This window comes from Azolla caroliniana, unplaced genomic scaffold, assembly GCF_043228905.1.
Source record: "Azolla caroliniana isolate FFs.n. ecotype wild unplaced genomic scaffold, voAzoCaro1.0.p SCAF_589, whole genome shotgun sequence".
Classification (NCBI taxonomy): Eukaryota; Viridiplantae; Streptophyta; class Polypodiopsida; order Salviniales; family Salviniaceae; genus Azolla; species Azolla caroliniana.
In genome coordinates this window covers 1-19,825 of record NW_028231024.1, presented here as the reverse complement: position 1 = coordinate 19,825, position 19,825 = coordinate 1, and the positions used below count along the sequence as shown (strand labels likewise).

At 38.9% G+C, this 19,825-nt stretch overlaps 3 protein-coding genes across 3 annotated transcripts; 2 read left to right on the top strand and 1 right to left on the bottom strand.

The window, feature by feature from the left end:
- The first annotated feature begins 768 nt into the window (after positions 1-768).
- Positions 769-3,780, top strand: LOC147847911 (4-coumarate--CoA ligase 1-like). Its single transcript, XM_087338742.1, has 6 exons — positions 769-1,884; positions 2,308-2,506; positions 2,676-2,821; positions 2,916-2,983; positions 3,123-3,225; positions 3,540-3,780. Exons 1-6 carry the CDS (start codon positions 868-870, stop codon positions 3,654-3,656), a joined length of 1,650 nt encoding a protein of 549 aa, XP_087194868.1. The 5' UTR covers positions 769-867; the 3' UTR covers positions 3,657-3,780.
- Positions 3,781-5,887: 2,107 nt separating this feature from the next.
- Positions 5,888-8,733, bottom strand: LOC147847910 (pentatricopeptide repeat-containing protein At3g09040, mitochondrial-like). Its single transcript, XM_087338743.1, has one exon. It carries the CDS (start codon positions 8,505-8,507, stop codon positions 6,246-6,248), a length of 2,262 nt encoding a protein of 753 aa, XP_087194869.1. The 5' UTR covers positions 8,508-8,733; the 3' UTR covers positions 5,888-6,245.
- A 5,047-nt stretch (positions 8,734-13,780) lies between these two features.
- Positions 13,781-16,302, top strand: LOC147847909 (large ribosomal subunit protein P2-like). The gene is made up of 3 exons (XM_087338745.1): positions 13,781-13,934; positions 15,420-15,655; positions 16,093-16,302. Exons 1-3 carry the CDS (start codon positions 13,847-13,849, stop codon positions 16,117-16,119), a joined length of 351 nt encoding a protein of 116 aa, XP_087194871.1. The 5' UTR covers positions 13,781-13,846; the 3' UTR covers positions 16,120-16,302.
- Positions 16,303-19,825: the final 3,523 nt, after the last annotated feature.

Sequence of the window (19,825 nt, the reverse complement as noted above, 5' to 3'; positions counted from 1 at the left end):
AACCATATGCGGGGCGACGAACCTCAAATCAACACCCATAAGCTCGAAACCATGAAGAGTCGTAACATACAGAAGAATGCACAAACAATATTGTGGTGAACTCTCTCGATTGGGGATGTTGAGCAAGAATGAAGCAATCATGGAGTCGTAAGGCGGTGTGATGGATCTTACGACGCATGTGACGAGAACTCACAACTCATGACCGTCTCTCAACCCTCGACTCACAAAGCTAACACCCACTCCTTGACTCCAATCTAATGGCGGTGCGATGAGTGCGAGGACCCACATAAGAGAGAACTCATGACTTCATTCATGACTCTTCTTCGAAGTTCCGACTCCTTGACTTGATCCTAATAATGGTGGTGTGATGAGTGTGAGGCCTCACACAATAGAGAGAGTCATGACTTTATCCTTGACTCCTTGACTCCTTGACTCATTTGACCCCTTGACTGACATAATAATAGACATGACTCTGCTCTAACCGTTTGAGCGGTCATTTAATGCATGAAAAATGGTGTGTGTCTTCTGTCTGTGCATTTATGGTTAGTGTGTGGTAGTTGGCTCAGCTGGCGTGCATATCTCTTAATTCAGCCTTTTCTTCTTCTTCTTCTTCTTCTTCTTCTGAGAATCCCCTGCTTCCTCTCACTCACTCCACTAACAGAGGAAAATTGTAAGGGTATATATATATCATCAAATCCCCTGTTTCACTCCCACTCTACACAACCCATTATCTCCATGATTATGAACCTTAAGCTCAGCAGTGCTTATTAAGCCATTTCCTCTCACTTCATCAAGCTTTGAACCACTACACCTAAAGACTAACTAACTTACTAACATACATATACATTCACAAAACATAAGCCAACTATGGAAAATGTGGCTGAACATGGTGACTATGATGATGGTGGTGAGCACATCTTTAGGTCCAAGCTACCTGACATTGTTATACCCAACCATCTCCCACTAACCAGCTACTGCTTTGAACACATCGATCTGTTCTCGGAGAAGCCTTGCTTGGTACAGAGCGATGGCGAGAAGATGTACACGTACCGAGATGTCGAGCTTTACTCTCGCCGCATTTGTGCCGGCCTCTCCAAGCTCAACATTTCCAAAGGCGATGTCGTAATGCTCCTCCTCCCCAATTGTGTTGAATTTGTTCTTCTCTTCTTGGGCCTGGCCAGAGCAGGGGCAGCTGCAACCACATGCAATCCTTTCTACACATCCCAAGAGATCACCAAACAAGTGATTGGATCCAAGGCCAAGATGATCATAACCCAAGGTGCATTTGTTGAGAAGCTCTCCGAAGTTGCCCATTCTGTCCTACACTCCTTCCAAGTGATGACCACCGATGAGATCGTGCCCGGCCATCTCCATATCTCTAATGTTATGCATGCCAATGAATGTGAATGCCCACATGTGGACATTCAACCAGATGATTTAGTTGCCCTGCCTTACTCTTCTGGCACAACTGGTCTCCCTAAAGGTGTAATGCTCACACACAAGAGCCTTGTCACAAGCATTGCGCAACAAGTCGATGGGGAGAATCCAAACATACACATGACACCAAATGATGTGATCCTGTGTGTTCTACCCATGTTCCACATTTACTCTCTAAACACAGTTCTCTTGTGCTCCCTGAGGGTTGGGGCCACCATAGCTGTTATGACCAAGTTCGAGATCACTGGGCTCTTGGACACGGTACAAAGGTACAAAGTCACTATAGCTCCTTTGGTTCCCCCAATTGTGTTAGCATTGGCAAAGAACCCTATTGTGGAGAAATATGATCTATCGAGTATACGGATGCTTATGTCGGGTGCCGCTCCTTTGGGGAAAGATCTTGAGGCTGCTTTCCATTCTCGTGTTCCTCAAGCCATTATAGGACAGGTTTGATCTACATATGCTGTCCTTTTTTACTTTCAAACTTATCCATCATAATGTTGGGCTAGAATTCTGTAACAATGCTTGCTTTTCGATTCTCTTTGAAAATGTGCCACAACAGAAATATGAAGTAGATTAAAGTTTCCTGGCTTTGTATAAGCTGATTCAAATTGGATCAGTTTTTAGGTTTCTGTTTTAATTGTAATCAGGTGTGTGAGAGATAGAGACAGAGTGTGGTTATTAGTATAATGCTTTAACCATACCGTAACGATATCAATGATAATATAAGATAGACCATGAGCAAGTGTGTAGAATTTATATATACAGCTAGAAACTTGCTAATGATATACACAAACACACAAAAGGCTTACTGGTTCATGGGATGGCTGTTTGCGACTTAAAAAGTCCTGTATGTTTCAATTTATGCAGGGTTATGGGATGACAGAAGCTGGTCCGGTGTTGGCGATGTGCTTGGCTTTTGCAAAACATCCATTCCCAGTAAAACCGGGGGCTTGCGGTACTGTGGTGCGCAATGCGGATGTGAAAATCATCGATCCTGAAACTGGCGCTTCCCTACCTCGTAACATGCCTGGTGAAATATGCATCCGAGGAGATCAAATCATGAAAGGTTCAATAGCTTACACACATTCATGCTATTTCTCTTCTTTTCTTGAGAATATTCATGCCTTAAAGTTATAACTATATAAGCTTTACCACTACATCAGATTTTGGTGTAATTACTAATCAGCATCTACACTATGTGCTGATGCAAAAGTATTTTTTTCATGGTTTCTTAGGGTATGTGGGTGACACACAGGCCACGACCAATACCATTGATGAATGTGGTTTTTTGCATACCGGTGACATTGGGCTTATAGATGACGATGATGAAGTTTTCATCGTGGATAGAGTAAAAGAGATAATCAAATTCAAAGGTTTCCAGGTAAAATTTCCTTTTATATCCCACCTATGTTATGGTCTAAATCAATTGTTTTACAACATTCTTTTCTGCTTTGTTGTGTTTTAATATGTCACAGGTCCCCCCTGCAGAGCTTGAGGCCATTTTACTATCTCATCCATCGATCCTCGATTCTGCTTGCGTTCCGTAAGTATATTATATACACTTGAGAGATATGATTATGGTTTCTTTTCATGTGATAAAAAATGAGGCTTTCTGCTAACTGCTAACTTAAATGCATATTTTCTAAAGTATGGCAATTAATCAATCTACACTTCCATTTCAGCAAGAAAGATGAAGTGGCTGGAGAAGTGCCAATTGCATTTGTTGTAAGAGCTCATGATGCAGAGATTGATGAATCAGCCATAAAGGAATTTGTTGCAAAACAGGTATACGGGCATACATATATATAGATACATGTGAGCATATGTATACAGACATATACACACATGATACATACATATACGGTCACCTCATACACCACATATACGTTTGCATACATATATGTACATAGATGTTCTATATGAAATATGCATTTACATACATCCGCACATACATACATACATACATACATACATACATACATACATACATACATTCATACATACATACATTTGCATACAGATGTGCACACATATATGTTTATGACATACCAATCTGGCTAATGTTAATACAATCTTTTGCTCCCTGTACCTCATTTCAGGTTGTCTTTTACAAGAGATTGCATGAAGTTATCTTTGTTGAAAGCATTCCAAAGTCTCCATCAGGGAAGATACTAAGGAAGGAGCTGAGATCGCGGCTCGAAGAGACAGCAAATTGATGATGAAAAAAAATAAACTGATGAAAATTATATCAGTTAATTAAGGTCATCAAATCAATGTTTAAAAAGGCTTGCATACAAGGTCAAGGAAGTAATAGAAGTATTGTTGGTTCATTCTTTTTTTCTTTTTTTTTTTACACTTGAGAGCTGATTTATTATTCATTTTTTAAACAATGTTATTTTGTACAAACACAAGATAATTTTCAAAAAGGTTATCCGCATTAAGACAAATAAATTAAAGTGGACTATAGTGAATGCTATGTCTTAATAATTTCGTGCACTATGAGCAGAACTTAATATGAACTATACTAAATGCTATCTCTTAATAACAAAAAAATGTGGATGTTGCCTATATAACATGTACCGCATCTGAATTTTTTTGTCATGGGGTTTGCCTGAGTCTGACCTTATTGACCTTATTAAATTGAGAAGTGAAGTGCATGGGACAAATTTGTAAATTAGAAAGTGAAGTGCATTGCATTCATGAATGTTTTGAGGGTCTATGTTGTGCACCTAGGAAGCCAAACAAGAATAATTTGCATAAGATTGAGTTGATAGACAAGACCCTCAAGATCTTGCCCCTGCAATACCTACGATGAGAATCCCCCCCCCCCAAACCACTCTTTCAATTGATTAACATAATACGAAATCAATCTTTGGTACCACCTATGATTCATTTTTTTTCCCAATTCTTCCATTTCTCTTCTATCCCAATTTCTACACCACTCGGCCTCTCCCTTGTTGAAGCATAAAAGCAAAGAACAACCAAACACCCTTGGATGTAGAGCTTCAAAGCAACTCGACATGGAGTAAAAACAATTAAGAAGATAAGGGAACGTGAGCTACATTGCCTAGAAGCTATGGTTGGGGTACGTTTTACATTGGGACCACATGCCACATCCACAGAAGCAACTTGACCTTGAGTAAAAACAATTAAGAAGATAAGGGAACGTGAGCTATGTCGCCTAGAAGCTATGGTTGGGGTGCCTTTTACATTGGGACCACATGCCACATCCACATCGAAACCCTTTGATGTCTCGCTTCTTTTTGAGAGACTTGGATGAAAATGAAACTAGGCCTAGTATAAAGCCATTTCCTTTATAAAATATGTTACACCATAACGTGTGTTTGTATAATACTAGAACACTTTAGCTTAAGTTCTATTTTAGTTTATTTTATTTTTACTTCCGATGAATGGGTAAATACCCCATTTTGTTGTAAACCAATTGTCTCATGGGCCAATTTTGGTCTTTTCTTTCTTTCTTTCTTTCTCATTGAGAAATATGGAACCTTTCCTCTATGCCTATGATTGTTTGATTATTGTATAGAAAACTTTATGCATTGCTCTAGACCTTCCATGGAGGCAGGTTAATTGGCATGTTTAGAATTCAGTTTCCCAACATCAACATATAAGAACCTCTCATTAATTGTGTGAGGAACTATCAGATTGTAACTCTATTAGAGCAACACACTTACCTCATCATAACACATGCATCTCTTGAAATGGAATATGACAATAGTTGCAAGGAATTTCATGTCTTAGTTAAGAGGTTCCAACAATATAAATTGTAAAGAAGTATCAAGTTCAAGACATTTCCAAATCACTATTTGTGTTGGTTCTTATATGTGTAATTAGTTCCTATCACACCACATTTCCGAAGCCACAAGGTATCAAAAGAGATTGCAGAAAAATGGTTCATGTAAAGGATGATGGTTAGCAAGTAGATATTATAAGAGATGAAGAATGGTTGACATGTACCAAATAATCGTCGCATAGGCTTTAAAACTAGTGACTCTTCCAATAACAGTCTTACCATGATTTCACAACTTTGCTTATGTGACAATTATCTCTAAGAGATTAGAAGTGCATTGCATCTAGCCAGTACATATGCACATTTGTTTATATTTAGCATTGAATGTTTACATGTCCAACAATATTACTATGATCATGGATGTAACAATCATGTTTTGCACGTGAAAACGTTCTCTGTTGCTTTCAAATCTAACATCTTCACTTTAGGGTGGATGCCCTACAAGTGGTTGAGGAGGATGTTGTCCAAGAGGGAGGTGGTTGATGGGGTAGTCAATAGGGCAATCTTCGTAAGAAGAATGTGGTGGTGGGCAAATGGAGATGATAAGGCATGGACAGGGTCGGATTATAAGGTAACCATGGTGCCTACGGTTTTGGGGGCTACCAAGGGGGTGGTGTTGTTCATTAATTGGGTACAAGCTCTACCAGGCATTGAAAATGAACAACTTCTCAAATTAATCTTTTTCACGATCAATGAAATAATCGCATTATCTTGGGGAACATAATTCCAATGACATTTTAAGGATTTATTTCTTCTTTATGTATCATCGATAGTATACACAAGGAAGGAAACCCTTGAACACGTTACCTCAAGGATGCAAACAAATAGTGGAGAAAGTTTCTCAACGACATTATCGATCTCAATGTTACCTTACCAATGGTTCTTAGGGTGAACGTGAAAAATGGCATTATTCCACTGTCTCATCCGAAAATTATGTGTGAACATCTTATGCATGTTATGATGTGTGTGTGTGTGGAAATGCACCATGGTTTTGTCACTAGCTACAATACTTCAATACAATTTCTTCGACTTTTCTTGCATCCTCCAAAAACCCATTATCCACGAAAATATTACTCATAAGAACATAACCTGCAGCACAAGTACTATCTATTTGTAACACCTGATCAAAAGCCAGCCTTGCAAGCTTGACATTTCCCCATTTCTTACAAGTACCCAATAGTGCAACCCAAATATCAAGAGAATCAGGCGATGGCATTACTTTAATCACTGAAATTGCCTGATCAAACATGCCAGCACATCCAAAAACCACTATTAAGCATGTATGGTGCTCTAGGCTTGGAGTAATACCATGTTTTTTAATCATGCTGTGAAATAGTCTTTGAGCTTCATCCACTAGCCCCGAATGACTGCATGCACACAAGACAGACAGGAATGTGATCTCATTTGGAGCTATACCCTCACTTTGCATCCTTTCAAAACATTTCAATGCTTCGTAACCACGCCTCTGGTGTCCATACCCTGAAATAAGTGCAGACCAAGAGATGACATCTCGAATCGGTATTTCTTCGAGAACTTGTGTTGTTTTTGCAAGCATACCACATTTGGCATACATATCCACCAAAGCATTTCCAAGCATGATATGCTTCTCTAGCAAGCCCTTGCTCATAATCTCATGGTGAACAAGGATGCCCTTGTCTACTGCTCCAATGCATCCACACACGTTCAATATACATGTCAAAGTGACTGCATCTGGAGATAGCCCCTCATTTTGCATCCGTTCGAAACAACTCAATGCTGCATGGCATTGCCCTTGTTGAGCATACCCTGCAATCAATGCAGACCAAGAGACCACATCTCGTATAGGAAGATCCTCAAGCACGTTTTGCGCTTTTGCAAGCATACCGCATTTGGCATACATATTCAACAAAGCCGTTCTAAGTAGCATCGTATCCTCTGTATGGAAACCTCTACTCAAAATTTCATCATGAATTTTTTGACCCTCATCTATAGCTCCGATGCTACCACAAACCTTCATGATGCAAGAGCAGGTAAACTGATCTGGAGAGATACCCTCACTTTGCATTCGTTCATATGAATAAAGCGCTTCTTGGTATTGATCCTGTTGAGCATAACCTGAAATCAGTGCATTCCAAGTGACTATATTCCGTAGTGGAAGCTCTTCAAGCACCTTTCTCGCTCTTTCAAGAACACCACATTTGGCATACATGTCCACTAATGCAGAACCAAGCATAAGATCTTTCTCCAACAAACCTTCGCTCATAATTTTATTATGAATTTGTTTCCCTTTATTAATAGCTCTTATACCGCCACATGCCTTCAAGATGCAGATGAATGTGATCACATCTGGCCACATTCCCTCGTTTTGCATCCGTCCAAATGAGTTAATTGTCTTATTGTTTTGCCCATGTTGGGCATACCCAACAAGCAATGCATTCCAAGCGACCACATCTCGAATAGAAATCTCTTCAAGAACCGTTTCCGCTTTTTCAAGAACACCACATTTGGCGTACATCTCTACCAAAGCCGTACCAAGCACAATATCCTTCTTTAATAAACCTCTATCCGAAATCTCTGTGTGAATATTGTTTCCTTTATCTACAGATCCTATATTTCCACACGCCTTTAAGATGCAAGTGAAAGTGATAACATTTGGCGAGAGGCCCTCGATTCGCATCTGTTCGAAACAGTTCAATGCATCATGATATTCTCCTTGCTGAACATACCCTGAAATCAATGCATTCCATGAGACTACATTCCGAACAAGAATCTCTTCGAGAACACTTTGTGATCTTACAAGCATACCACATTTGGCATACATATCAACCAGTGCAGTACCAACTATAACATCTTGCTTCAGCAATCCTCTATTTACAATCTCCTCATGAATTTGTTTGCCCTTTCTGATAGCCTTAATACTACCACATGCTTTCAATACACAAACAAAAGTAACCACATCAGCATGGAAACCATCACTTTGCATACATTCAAAACAAACTAGTGCATCGTGACCTCGGCCATGCTGAGCATATCCTGAAATTAATGCAGACCAACAAACCATGTCTCGAGTCGGAAGATCTTCAAGTACTTTTTGTGCCTTCATGAGCATACCACATTTAGCATACATGCTAATCAAACTACTTCCTAGATACGCATTTTTTGCAAGTAAACCTCTTTTAAGAATATCATTATGTAGCAGAATTCCTTTATAAACATCCTTCTTCTTCGCACAAATCTTAAGCAAGGATACAAATGCACAATCTTGTTTATATCTTTCCATTATTAACCTCCTTTCTGTGTGGGAACTGCGAAAGAAAACCTTCTCTTCTAATATCTTCAGTACGCAAATAGGGATTCTCAACCTGATAGCTGAAAGTTCTCCAAAAGTATGAAAAGCTGGAGGCCTTTATACCATCCATTTGAATATGGTTGAATTCTATTCACCAGCTCCAGGAGTCAGAGCACCCTTGTTCCAAATTCTCAAAGTTTTACAAACTATTACAGAAGTGCGAAAGGAACATAATACCTTTTAGTGACATTAGGTTCTTGGAAGGCTAGCAGCCATGTTGCTTTACCATATAGCACTACTCTAGGACTTATAGTGAGGCTTCTCTGGGACGGATCCAGTGGCAATGCATTTTGATCACTGAGCCAAAGAGTGCCCACTTCTTACTGTTGTAGTCATGGGTTTAGATTCTAGTTCCCTACATGTAAATCCCAGCACCGCATCCTGGTCATGCTATGGGAGAGTTTTCTAGAGATCATGGAATGCATGCAGTAATTGTCTTATGAAGATCCCAGTATGTAATTAATCAGTGGCATGGTGTGTAAATGTCATTATTCACCACATTTATCACAACTTTATTAAAGATCACCACAAGCAAAAGAGTACTTTCCCATAAACATCGCCATTCAGTGTGTTCAGTTAGCAATGGCAGCCTGAAATAGCTCAAGAATTCATTGTCAGAAGGAATGGGTAACAGTTGGCAACAGTTCGGTTTGAACCGAACCGAACCACGAAACCGCGGCTTAACGGTTCAGTTCAAGTTCAAGTTTTTTTAATGGTTCGGTTCGGTTCGGTTCCAACAGTTAGAAACCGGTTTAATGGTTTTATATTTTTTTTAAATTAATTTTTTTTAAATTTGAAATTTGAAATTTGACCTAAGTTGGAACCTGAAACCGAACCATGAAACCACGGTTTTAACAATTTAATGGTTTAACGATTTGAATTTTTTTAAACGGTTCGGTTTTGACACTCTAAAACTGAACCAAACCATTGTCGATTGTTAGGGATGGTTGGAATTATATGTATAATGTATTATAGGGCCAAGTTGTCCTTCCATTATTTTTGTGGGCTTGTCCTTGTCCCACAAGTACTAAAGTGTCAAATATCTTTACTGTAGAAATATCCATCTTATGTGTAAATATGTAGTAGAGAATCAAAATCCAAGTCTTTGTTATTGATTTAACTAATTGGTGGAAATAAAGTCTAAGTAATGTACATGAAAAGTCAATAATGGTAGCATCGAAATCTCCATTTTACATCTAAATTGGATTTACAACAAAGATTGTGGCCTTTCTCATTCCATACCTTCTCATGGCCTACCTTTCTTTGTTTGCCCTTTGCCTAGAAGAGCTTTGTAAGCCTATCTACTCGGACGTTGGCCACATGTGTGACATGAAATTTTCTTCGGAGATTTTCGTTCGCTTCGAACTGTCAACTTCTTGTTTTGTCTCTTGCTCCATGAAAAATCTTTCTTTTTTCCTGGGTCCGATATGAAATCAAGAATACAGAGGCCCATGAACACAGATTCCTCATGATCTGTATGTGTGTGGGGGGGGGGGGGGGCAAGGACCACATTTATATGGAAAAGATTGCTCCGGAAGAGGAGCAATATCACGCTACAATGTAATCGTTGTAAGTGAATACCTAGGAAGCTCCAAGAGGCAGGAGGGTGTTGATGAAATAATTAGTAGGAAAAACATGACACGTGTTGAGACAATGCACGTAGATAGGGGTCACCATGATGATCCTAATTGGGATCATTTATGGGAGACCACTTATACTGTGTTCTCTGAAATAGTAGAGCAAATCGAGAATGAAGCAAACTAATGTATTGATGAGGGTGTGGAAAGTCTTTCCACGTATTCTATGATCACTTGATTGTTTTATCTCAGAAACTCCCACTCATAAACAATGGTCAAACAATGATGAGGGTATCATTGAATTGTATTAAGTGTGAGTGTACATACTGTATTGCACTCCTTTATTCATCGAAATGTTATATTGTTCGAACCCATAAATACAAGGGGTTTATGGGATTGTATCGTGGTCCTTTGAACATCACAATGTTAATATGTTCAATCTAGCAATACAAGTTTTTTATGATGTTGTATTACGCTCCTTTGGACACTGAAGTGCATCGTTGAATAGATTTCCCACGTTCTTGGATAACTGGTTTGTGCATGAAATTGATGGTTCCCCCACAACGGACAATCAAGCTTTGTCAACACAAGAAAGCCCAAATTGGGTGAATGTGGATTGTAAACACACAATTTTATGACCTGTTTACGAGTGTTGATGAGTCAAATGATATGTTGGTATCCCCTCGTGCAAATGCATTAAACAAGTGTTGATTTTTTGTGTTATGGGGTAGAAGTCAAAAGAACCAAGAATAGCTATGTGTATGCATACAATCGTTAACTTAGTATTAAATAACTTTGTTCAGAATTGAAACAATAGACGTTTGCATGTCATTGCCTTGGATGTGGTGAATCAAATCACTTTATGGTTGAATGCAAACATTCATGTCCTTTATCTACGGAGATCCCTTATGAATGGTTTTATAACGATAAAGTTGGGGCCAGGGAGAGATGTTTGAATGATTGGTACAACAATTAGGGACTAGGGAACATTGTTCGGGGTAGGTGACAAAGATGCCCAACATCAAAATTTCAAGATAAAGGATAAAGGAAATCAATTGGTTGATTTGCTAAACCAATGCTTAGGACTCATAAATCATAGGTCTAATAACAATGTCATTGTTTTTTTTTTCCAAAAAAATTCTACTTCCATTAGTTAAGAAAATGTACATAGGATAGTATATAACTCATATGTTACAAGCCACTTTGCAATGGCTACAAGAAAACATAATGTATAAATGAAGCAACAAAGCCTCGTCACAGAATTACTCGACTGACTCCCCTCAACATGAGCCTCACACAATCCACATTCAACAAAGACACCCTCCAATCTCTTCACAATTCAACACCTACCTCTATGTTTGGTACCCTAGGAGGAAACAACCACCAGGGTGGCTGATAAATCCACTTTGCATTGCCATCCACCATCTTTAACATCGGAGAACCTCTCCATTCAAGAAGGAAGCGGTATCTAGCTTCTTCACTCACATCAGAGGTCCCCTGAAGGTTGTCAAACTTTCCTTGTAGCGTAGAAATCAAATTAAACCAAATCGTCATTAAACTCTCAGCCGATGGGGTTCGCTTCCCGGTAAATGAATCCTTGCACCTAGATACCCACACTTGCCAAACAGTAAGGCCAACCACTAAAAACCAAACATCTACGTATCGTTCCTGTATGTAGAATGAATCTCCTTGAGCCGCAGGTTGAATTGTTCCATTCACCACCTTTAAAGAAGGGCTATTTCCATTCCACCCATGTAACCATGCAACCGATTTAGTAGCTAACCAAACAACTGCTGCACTTGATACCTGAACTTCAACCCTGCATCGAGCTAGAATTCTTAAGCTTCTCGTCCAAACTTCTTGGGCTCGTGGGCAGCTCCATAAACAATGGGTGATGTCCTCCAAACTCGCTCCACAGGCCTTGGATTTACTTATGCCACCCCTTTTCCCTAGCCACTCTCCGGTTGGAATAACCCGATGGGTGATTAGCCAAAAAAACACCTTGACCCTCTTGGGGAGGGATGAGTTCCATATCCTGCTCCTGGTTTTATCCACAAAGACTGAATTGACAGTTACTTGGGTCCATTTGTTGACACACTTCTCACGATGCAAGCAATGTCATTGTTGATACATATTTCCATGTTGTTAAAAGGTAAGACAAAAGGAAAACGTGTCAAAATGAAAAGCAATGGTTTTGCCACTACTCATGATACTTATTTGCAATGTGTTTTAAGGACCAAGGAGGTGTCTTAGCAAGCTCCTTGACAATGACAACATCAACATAAGCGATTAACCATTTAATTCAAATTAATTAATTGGGTCAAGTTGTAGATCCATCAGATCTTCAAGGTTTTCATCAAGCTGGAGAAGACAAACAAATGGTGTTTCCATAGACAACCCTATTTATTTGGGCTAGAACATTATTTGACTAGTTTCACGACATTGGTTGCTATGAAGGAGCAAGGGCAATCAAAATGATTGTCGATCGAATAAGAGTGATAAACGTGGAATGTGAGAGCGGCATGTTCTCCTCGTAAAGAGTATGTATTATGTAATTATGGAAAACTTTGGTACGAGGAAAATGGCATATACTATGTGTTGTTGAGCATATAAAGTGTCATGACTCCATGCTAGTGTGGGCGTGTTTGTACAATTCATGTAGCTCAATGCGAGACCAAAGATAGAGATCGTTTTCCTCTCCCTAAGAGATCGGGGATTACGTCAATAATGGGCTATGAGCAATGAAGCTCTCGTGTTCGATGGTAGGCCAATGCAATATCAGAGATGTAGATTGCTTTCCTCTTCTTGAGAGATTGGGGATTACATTAGGATTGGGCTATGAGCAATGAAGCTCTCGTGTTTGATGGTAGGACAATGCAAGATCAGAGACGAAGATCGTTCTCCTCTTCCTAAGAGATTGGGGATTACATCAGGATTGGGGTATGGGCAATTCATATAGCCCAATGTGAGATCAGAGATGGAGATCGTTTTCCTCTTCCCATGAGATTGGGGATTATATGAAGATTGGGGTATGCGCAATGAAGCTCTCGTGGTTAGATGTTAGGCACAGATTAAGTCAGAACATGTCCACGTGATTATCAGCGGGAGTCAATAAATTCTAGCCTGGGGCAAGGGGTTGACTGCGTCGCTTATTTTATCGGAGATTCAACATGTACCCACTACTTACGACCACCCGATGTATGGAGTAGTCTAGCAGAGCAAGCATTCTCACCACTCACTCAATCGCTAATGATACCGTGTTCTTTACACACGCACACATGTACCCACTACTTACGACCACCCGATGTATGGAGTAGTCTAGCAGAGCAGGCATTCTCACCACTCACTCACTCGCTAATGATACCGTGTTCTTTACATGCGCACACACACACACACACACACACACACACACACACACACACACACACTCACATATATATGGATATATGTAGTTATGTGGAGTGCTTCTACGCCTTTGTCCGGACACAAACCACGCAGTGTGAAACCAAAGATCTGTCAAGGTTTTTAGGGTTTGGATTTCGCTACACAGACAGTCTGTATGCTATATACAGGATTTCCATAGCTGCGAGAAGCTTTCCCTTCTCCTCTTCGGTCTTCAGTAATTCTCTGCCTTTCGCAGCTCAGGCAGGAAGAAGCTTCGATCGACGTCTGTAGACATTTCGTCTCTCAGAGATGAAGCTCATTGCTGCGTACCTTCTTGCTCTTCTCGGTGGCAACAGCTCACCATCCGCAGAGGATCTCAAGTCTGTTCTTGGGTCCGGTATGTTCCTCGCTCTTGTTGCGATTTTGTTCACTTTCTTTGTCTTGTTCTCCGTCTTCTGTCAATTATGTGGTATCGCTTTCCTTGTCTCTATTTCAGGAGCTTTCGCTTTTGCTTCAAATTAGGGTTATTTGTTTCATTTCCCTATTTTATTAAAGTCCACCTCTGCTTCAGGAGTGACGAGTTTTGCATTTCTTTCGTCCCTTGGGAACTCTCACTTTTGCTTCAAATTATGATGTTTTCTTTGTCTTTCGATGAGCCCACTTCTGATACATTTTACTTTACCAGGGTTCTCTAACTTACATTATGGAAATCTTACACATTTTGCATTGTACTCCTTGTATCCACTTTTACGTATATTCGAAAAATTTCACTTGTCTCAATCTGTAGGTTTCTGATTCCATATTTTAATCGTTAGGATTTTGTAATTTTCGGATTCCTGCTTGTGTCGGGTTTTTCGCCAGTTCCTCATTACTTGTGTTCAAAGTCAAACCTTTGTTCATCGTAGCATATTTTTTCTCCAGTTTGTTTTAATAGGGTTAAATATTCGTAAATGCATATTTCTTTTTCTTTGGAATTGAATGTGTGGTTGCAGTGCTAATTATGAACGAGTGATTATTGGATCAAAGAAGGGATTCCGAAACTCTATAATTTTGGATACTTTGCATTTTAATTTCATTTCTTAATTCCGATCCATGTTTGCTCTTTTGCATACATCATCTTGTGATATTAATTTGTTACGTAGAAGATCATCTGAATGAATTCTAAACTATTTCTTGAATTGAACAAATGCTGTTTATGGAACGCATTGTCTTCTTAAGGAAGAGATTAAACTTGTCTTATTTAAGACACATACATATGTATAGGCGTAGGAGAAATCCAAATGGAGGAATGTGAACTGTCGAAGTTCAAATAAGCTATGCTGTACTGGAAGTTATTTTGTATGCCTATTGTGGTTATTTTCCATATCCCTGAAACCAAATACCCAATGAGAGCAGAGGAAAATCTGATAAACCTAGTAGTTGAGCGAGAACAGATCCTTATTTATCAGCTTGTTAAATCTTGTGATTGTTGCTTATTGTTGTTGATGCTATTGAAATTTATGTACTGTTTTTGTTAATAAGGATTGATGCCATGGAAACTCACATAGTTATTGCCTGCCATAGAACATCTCAGATTGTTTACTCACAATGATCTGTACCCTGTAAACTCATCTGACTTTGCTCAAATGAATATGAACTTATTGGATTATTTGCTGATATAGATTGATGTTGTGGAAGCTCATCTGGTTGTTGCCCATAATGGTTTGTATGATGTGAAATCATCATTATTGTTGCTTCATAATGATCTGTTTCATCAAGACTTATATTTATGAATGATTGTTTTTCATTCTTTTCCGTAAATGGTCATATGCCACGTGAATGGACGTTAAATGGAGATATGTATATGTGATTGCTGTGTTGCTGATAAAACAAATGGTCGCAGTGGGTGCGGAGGTTGATGATGAGAAGCTCGAGCTCTTGTTCAGCAATCTGAAAGGGAAGGATTTAGGAGAGGTTCTTGCTGTTGGTCGGGAGAGGTTTGCGAGTTCTGGTGGTGGTGGTGGTGGTGGTGGTGGTGGAGCTGTTGTTACAGCTGCCTCTGGTGGTGGAAGTGCTGCTGCACCTCCGGTTGAAGAGAAAAAAGAAGAGAAAAAAGAAGAGAAGGAAGAGTCTGATGATGTAAGTTGTCCCAATTGTTGTTTTCGAGTGTCTTCCTTTTGTTGTTTTACTGTGTGGTCTTCTTCCGAGTTTGCCTTTATCATCAACATGGTAAAGAACATTGAAAATACTCTTATAGCTTTGTTTGTCTGTTCACCTATGTTTTTACGAACCCTGTTTGCATTACAGAATCTGCTAAATATTCTGTGTTTGGTGTTTTTGGAATTCAATAAATGATGCATTGGGTGAGAAATGTTGCTTGCTAGCTGGTAGTATATGCATGGTTAGTGCCGACTACTGCATAATATGGAGTAGGATTAGGGACATTAAGTTATCATGTTTCATGATCTTTGGTTTGCATTAGAATGTGTACGATTTTTCAACTAGTTTCTGTACTATGGAATTCTGCTTTCTTATATGCTTACTAACTGTTTCGTCTCATTTCTTTTGTGTTTCAGGATATGGGATTCAGCCTCTTTGATTAGGGGTTTAGGAACTTCCTCTTTTTTGTTCCCCCCTAATGTATTTGGTAGTAAAATCCGTTTGTTAAATTACTCTTCTCTGGTTTGCAATTGCCAGATTTTGAGACTTTTTTGAACTGAAGAGTTATGCTATAAGATAGTTGTTTCTTCCAAAGAAGTAATTGCATGTTCTTATTTGTTAACAAAGTGTTGTGTTACTTGCTATAAGTAAAAAGTATAAGCAATGAATCTAGTTTTTTCTGCCAAAGGATGTATTGCATGTTCTTATTGTGAACAAGCGATGTGTTCCAAGTATGATACAATACAGTGATGCAGTAAAGAAAGTTAATGTCCAGCCAAGAGAGTGTTTCCTCATTTACACATTCAAGCATAATTCAAATACGAAGAAGCAAAATTGATGGTATTAATAATAACTCTGCCTTTGAAGTATTTTTAGAAATGCAAGCCTTATCCCAAGTATGGGAAATTTACTTGGGGAATTTTGAGTACACCCGTGACCCGGAGCTGCTATGTGTGTGCATGAACTTGGACAGTTTCATTTTGATGATACTTTTACCACCAGTGCATCTGCTGCAAATAGAGCAATAAATACTTCAGAAATGTCAACGATATCCAAAGAAAACCGATTGGAAACCATGTTAGAGTAAATAAGGCTGCATGTGCTTTTGAGGTTGGCAATTACACATTGTAGTGAAATACATTAATTTGTGAGACCTTTTAATGGGCAATAATTCAAGGTATTTCATATGCTAGAAGTGAAGATAGGAATATGTGAGGACGGAGGGAGGGTGGTCTAATTGTTTACAAATCGATATCTAATGTTTATGCTTTCTACACAAATTTGGTAACCAGATCAGTAGCTTACATCCTCTATTGTACTGAGTTTGTGGTCTGCTTGTTTGCTAGGAAGTCACTTTGAAGTGATAGTGAAACGAGTCCCATTTCGATCTTGAATCATGTTGAGTATGTTAAATTATTGTTGAATCATGACTAACAAGGCCTTTGAAGATACTATATTAAAGTATTTTTGGATCATGACTAACAATTAAGGCCTTTGAAGATACTGTATTAAATTATTCTTGAATCATGTCCAAGTATCAAGGCCTTTGAAGATACCATATTAAATTATTCCTAAATTATGACTTACAATCAAGGCTTTGGAAGATACTTCAATACTATCCTTCCATAAAGAAATAATGAAGATTGTCAAAACCGTTTGTATTCTGTATCTGTTGTATGTGTTGAGTGGACCTTGATCAGAATACCCTTATATTACACGAGCTCCAACTTATTAGTTCTCAAAACGTGGTGAGTGTTGTAAATAGCACAAATTGAGGAGAAAGATTAGTTGGTTAGACAAGCGCGTATCCTTCAACCCCAATTACAAATGGACATAATCTATAGCTTGGAGGGCAACTCTTATATAATATTGTTTGCGACGATGGTAAATATAGTGCATAATCTTTATTACAATTGTTGTTTGGTTTGCCCTTTGTCACTCACACCCTTTCTTATTTGTTGATTGTGATTTCCAACATGGTTATTTGTCTTGTTTTATCATGTGAGAAATTTCTAGCTAATATCAATAGGTACTATTGTCCCATAGAGTAGCATTGTGCCCTAATTAACTATGATGAGTGTTGTAAGAGCTATGGGTTGGGTTTCAATTGCCTTAGAAATAAGGAGAAGACTTCGAAGGCTGTATGTCACTTGCAAGGAAACTGTTCCACACTAACACACAAGAAGAAAAGGAGACATGGCTCAATATCTAGTCAAAATAAATTTCTAGATTGATGAGTTCTTGTATTTGGTCGTAAACAAAAATGGATAAGGTATGGACCTAAATCCACAGACTTTGTAATTGTTGTAAGAAGAACACAACCACAAAGTAAATTCTACTCGATGTAGTGGTGAACTCTGCAAGGGTTATGAGCTCCAATTGATTGTTTGGAATTGTCACTCGAGCCTCGACTAGCTCAACTTCCAATCGTTGTATTGACTTGATGGTGTGGTGGTCTGCCATATGAAGTTGTGTTTGGTGTTTGGTTGCCTTGGTCCTGGGGAGGCTCTCTTTCTCTAAGTTGCTCATGCCATTTCTATGTTCTTCTAGTTCTCATTCTAGACGCCGGTTGAACTCATGTAGTTGGAGAGTGAATGAAAATAGATGTGTGCATGGAATTCTCCTTCTAACCTCAAGCATGGCATGACTGACTTGGTTACAACATGGGCTCAATAGGTAGTGGCTCCAATGACTCACTTGGTATGTAATGGCTCGAGCGTCACCCGAATGGGCCACTAAGATGGTAGTCACTCAAATTTTGTGTAATATATCATGGGTATTGTGCATATGCTATGTGCAAAGGGACAACAATACACAATGAATTAATGTTTTGATGTGAGCCCACAATCATTGGGTTAAATGTTTGGAGTGGAGTAATTCAAAGGATAGGGACTTGAATGACGTTACTTGAAGCATAGTGACTCGAACAAGGAATTGTAAAGCATAGCATAGTGTCTCCAACGAGTCGTATGATGGGTGGTGATTGAACTGAGAAGTAGGGGATTGGTCGATCCACGACAAAACGATGGTTCTTTTAAATCTCCCCATTAGGACCATACATAGAGAGAGAGAGAGAGAGAGAGAGAGAGAGAGAGAGGATACTAAAGGACAAACAAACGATAGAGAATAACAAAATCAGAATGAAATGAGTTTGGTATATTGCAATAATATATCACAAGGTTCTCTTTTATTCACACAATAATGTGTTATGGGATGTTGCAATAATGTGTCACAAGGTTCTCTTTTATTCACAAAATAATGTGTTATGGGATATTGCAATAAAGTGTTACAAGATTCTCTTTTATTTGCACAATAACGTGTGTGTGTGTAGAGAGAGAGAGAGAGAGAGAGAGAGAGAGAGAGAGAGAGAGAGGTTGTGTGATATCATCTAGCAACCCCTAAGTGCTTGGGGGGAGTTGGAATATTGAACTTATCTATGCATATGATAGCTCGTTGATTGAGAATAAGGGGTTTAACACATGGGAGGACATCGATTAAGGCTTCATGGTGGCAATTACTAAATGGATGTATTTCACTCAGGAGTACGGGCTCTTAATGTGTTCAACACTTGGTTATCTCATGGCAAGAAGCACTCTTGTTATGTGTATGAAAACCATCATCTAGTAGAGATCATTGTAATTCTTTGCAAAAAGAGTTACTTGTATCTTCTTGGTTATTATGTTGGCCAGGAAAGCAGAGATTACGCTCTTAATTTAATCGTTTGTTTCGTTTGGGGCTCAAAGAGGTGAGACATATAGTGGAGGCTTCATCTCAAAGAATTTTGGAGTTTGTTGAAGCACGCCAATTATTACTCATTCCGCCTAATTATAGGTTTATTTGGCAACAACTACAAAATATTGCATTCATGCAAGGTCCCTTACCTCTACAAATAGGAGAACAATCGTGTATTGATTGGTGTTTACGGGGTCAAACGCCATTATCACAAATGACTACTAATCTTTTGTATCATTGCTTTGTTGAGTCTCTTGGATGGCTATCATATAAGGCTTAAGAAGAATGGAAAATACACAAATTTGATCATGGGTGGTGGCAGATCTTACGACGTAGTTGTCATTCTAAATTGCCACGTGTAGCAAAGATATTCATTTGGAGAGTTTTGATTGGAGGATTGACTTTGGGATTAGCTCT

Excerpts from the sequence above, each read along its gene's own strand:
- LOC147847911 (XM_087338742.1), top strand. The coding sequence starts at position 868 with ATGGAAAATGTGGCTGAACATGGTGACTATGATGATGGTGGTGAGCAC. Across the intron at positions 2,507-2,675 it reads AGGAGATCAAATCATGAAAG|GGTATGTGGGTGACACACAG; the intron begins GTTCAATAGCTT and ends ATGGTTTCTTAG. Across the intron at positions 2,984-3,122 it reads CTCGATTCTGCTTGCGTTCC|CAAGAAAGATGAAGTGGCTG; the intron begins GTAAGTATATTA and ends CTTCCATTTCAG.
- LOC147847910 (XM_087338743.1), bottom strand. The coding sequence starts at position 8,507 with ATGGAAAGATATAAACAAGATTGTGCATTTGTATCCTTGCTTAAGATT.
- LOC147847909 (XM_087338745.1), top strand. The coding sequence starts at position 13,847 with ATGAAGCTCATTGCTGCGTACCTTCTTGCTCTTCTCGGTGGCAACAGC. Across the intron at positions 13,935-15,419 it reads CAAGTCTGTTCTTGGGTCCG|TGGGTGCGGAGGTTGATGAT; the intron begins GTATGTTCCTCG and ends AAATGGTCGCAG. Across the intron at positions 15,656-16,092 it reads AGAAGGAAGAGTCTGATGAT|GATATGGGATTCAGCCTCTT; the intron begins GTAAGTTGTCCC and ends TTTGTGTTTCAG.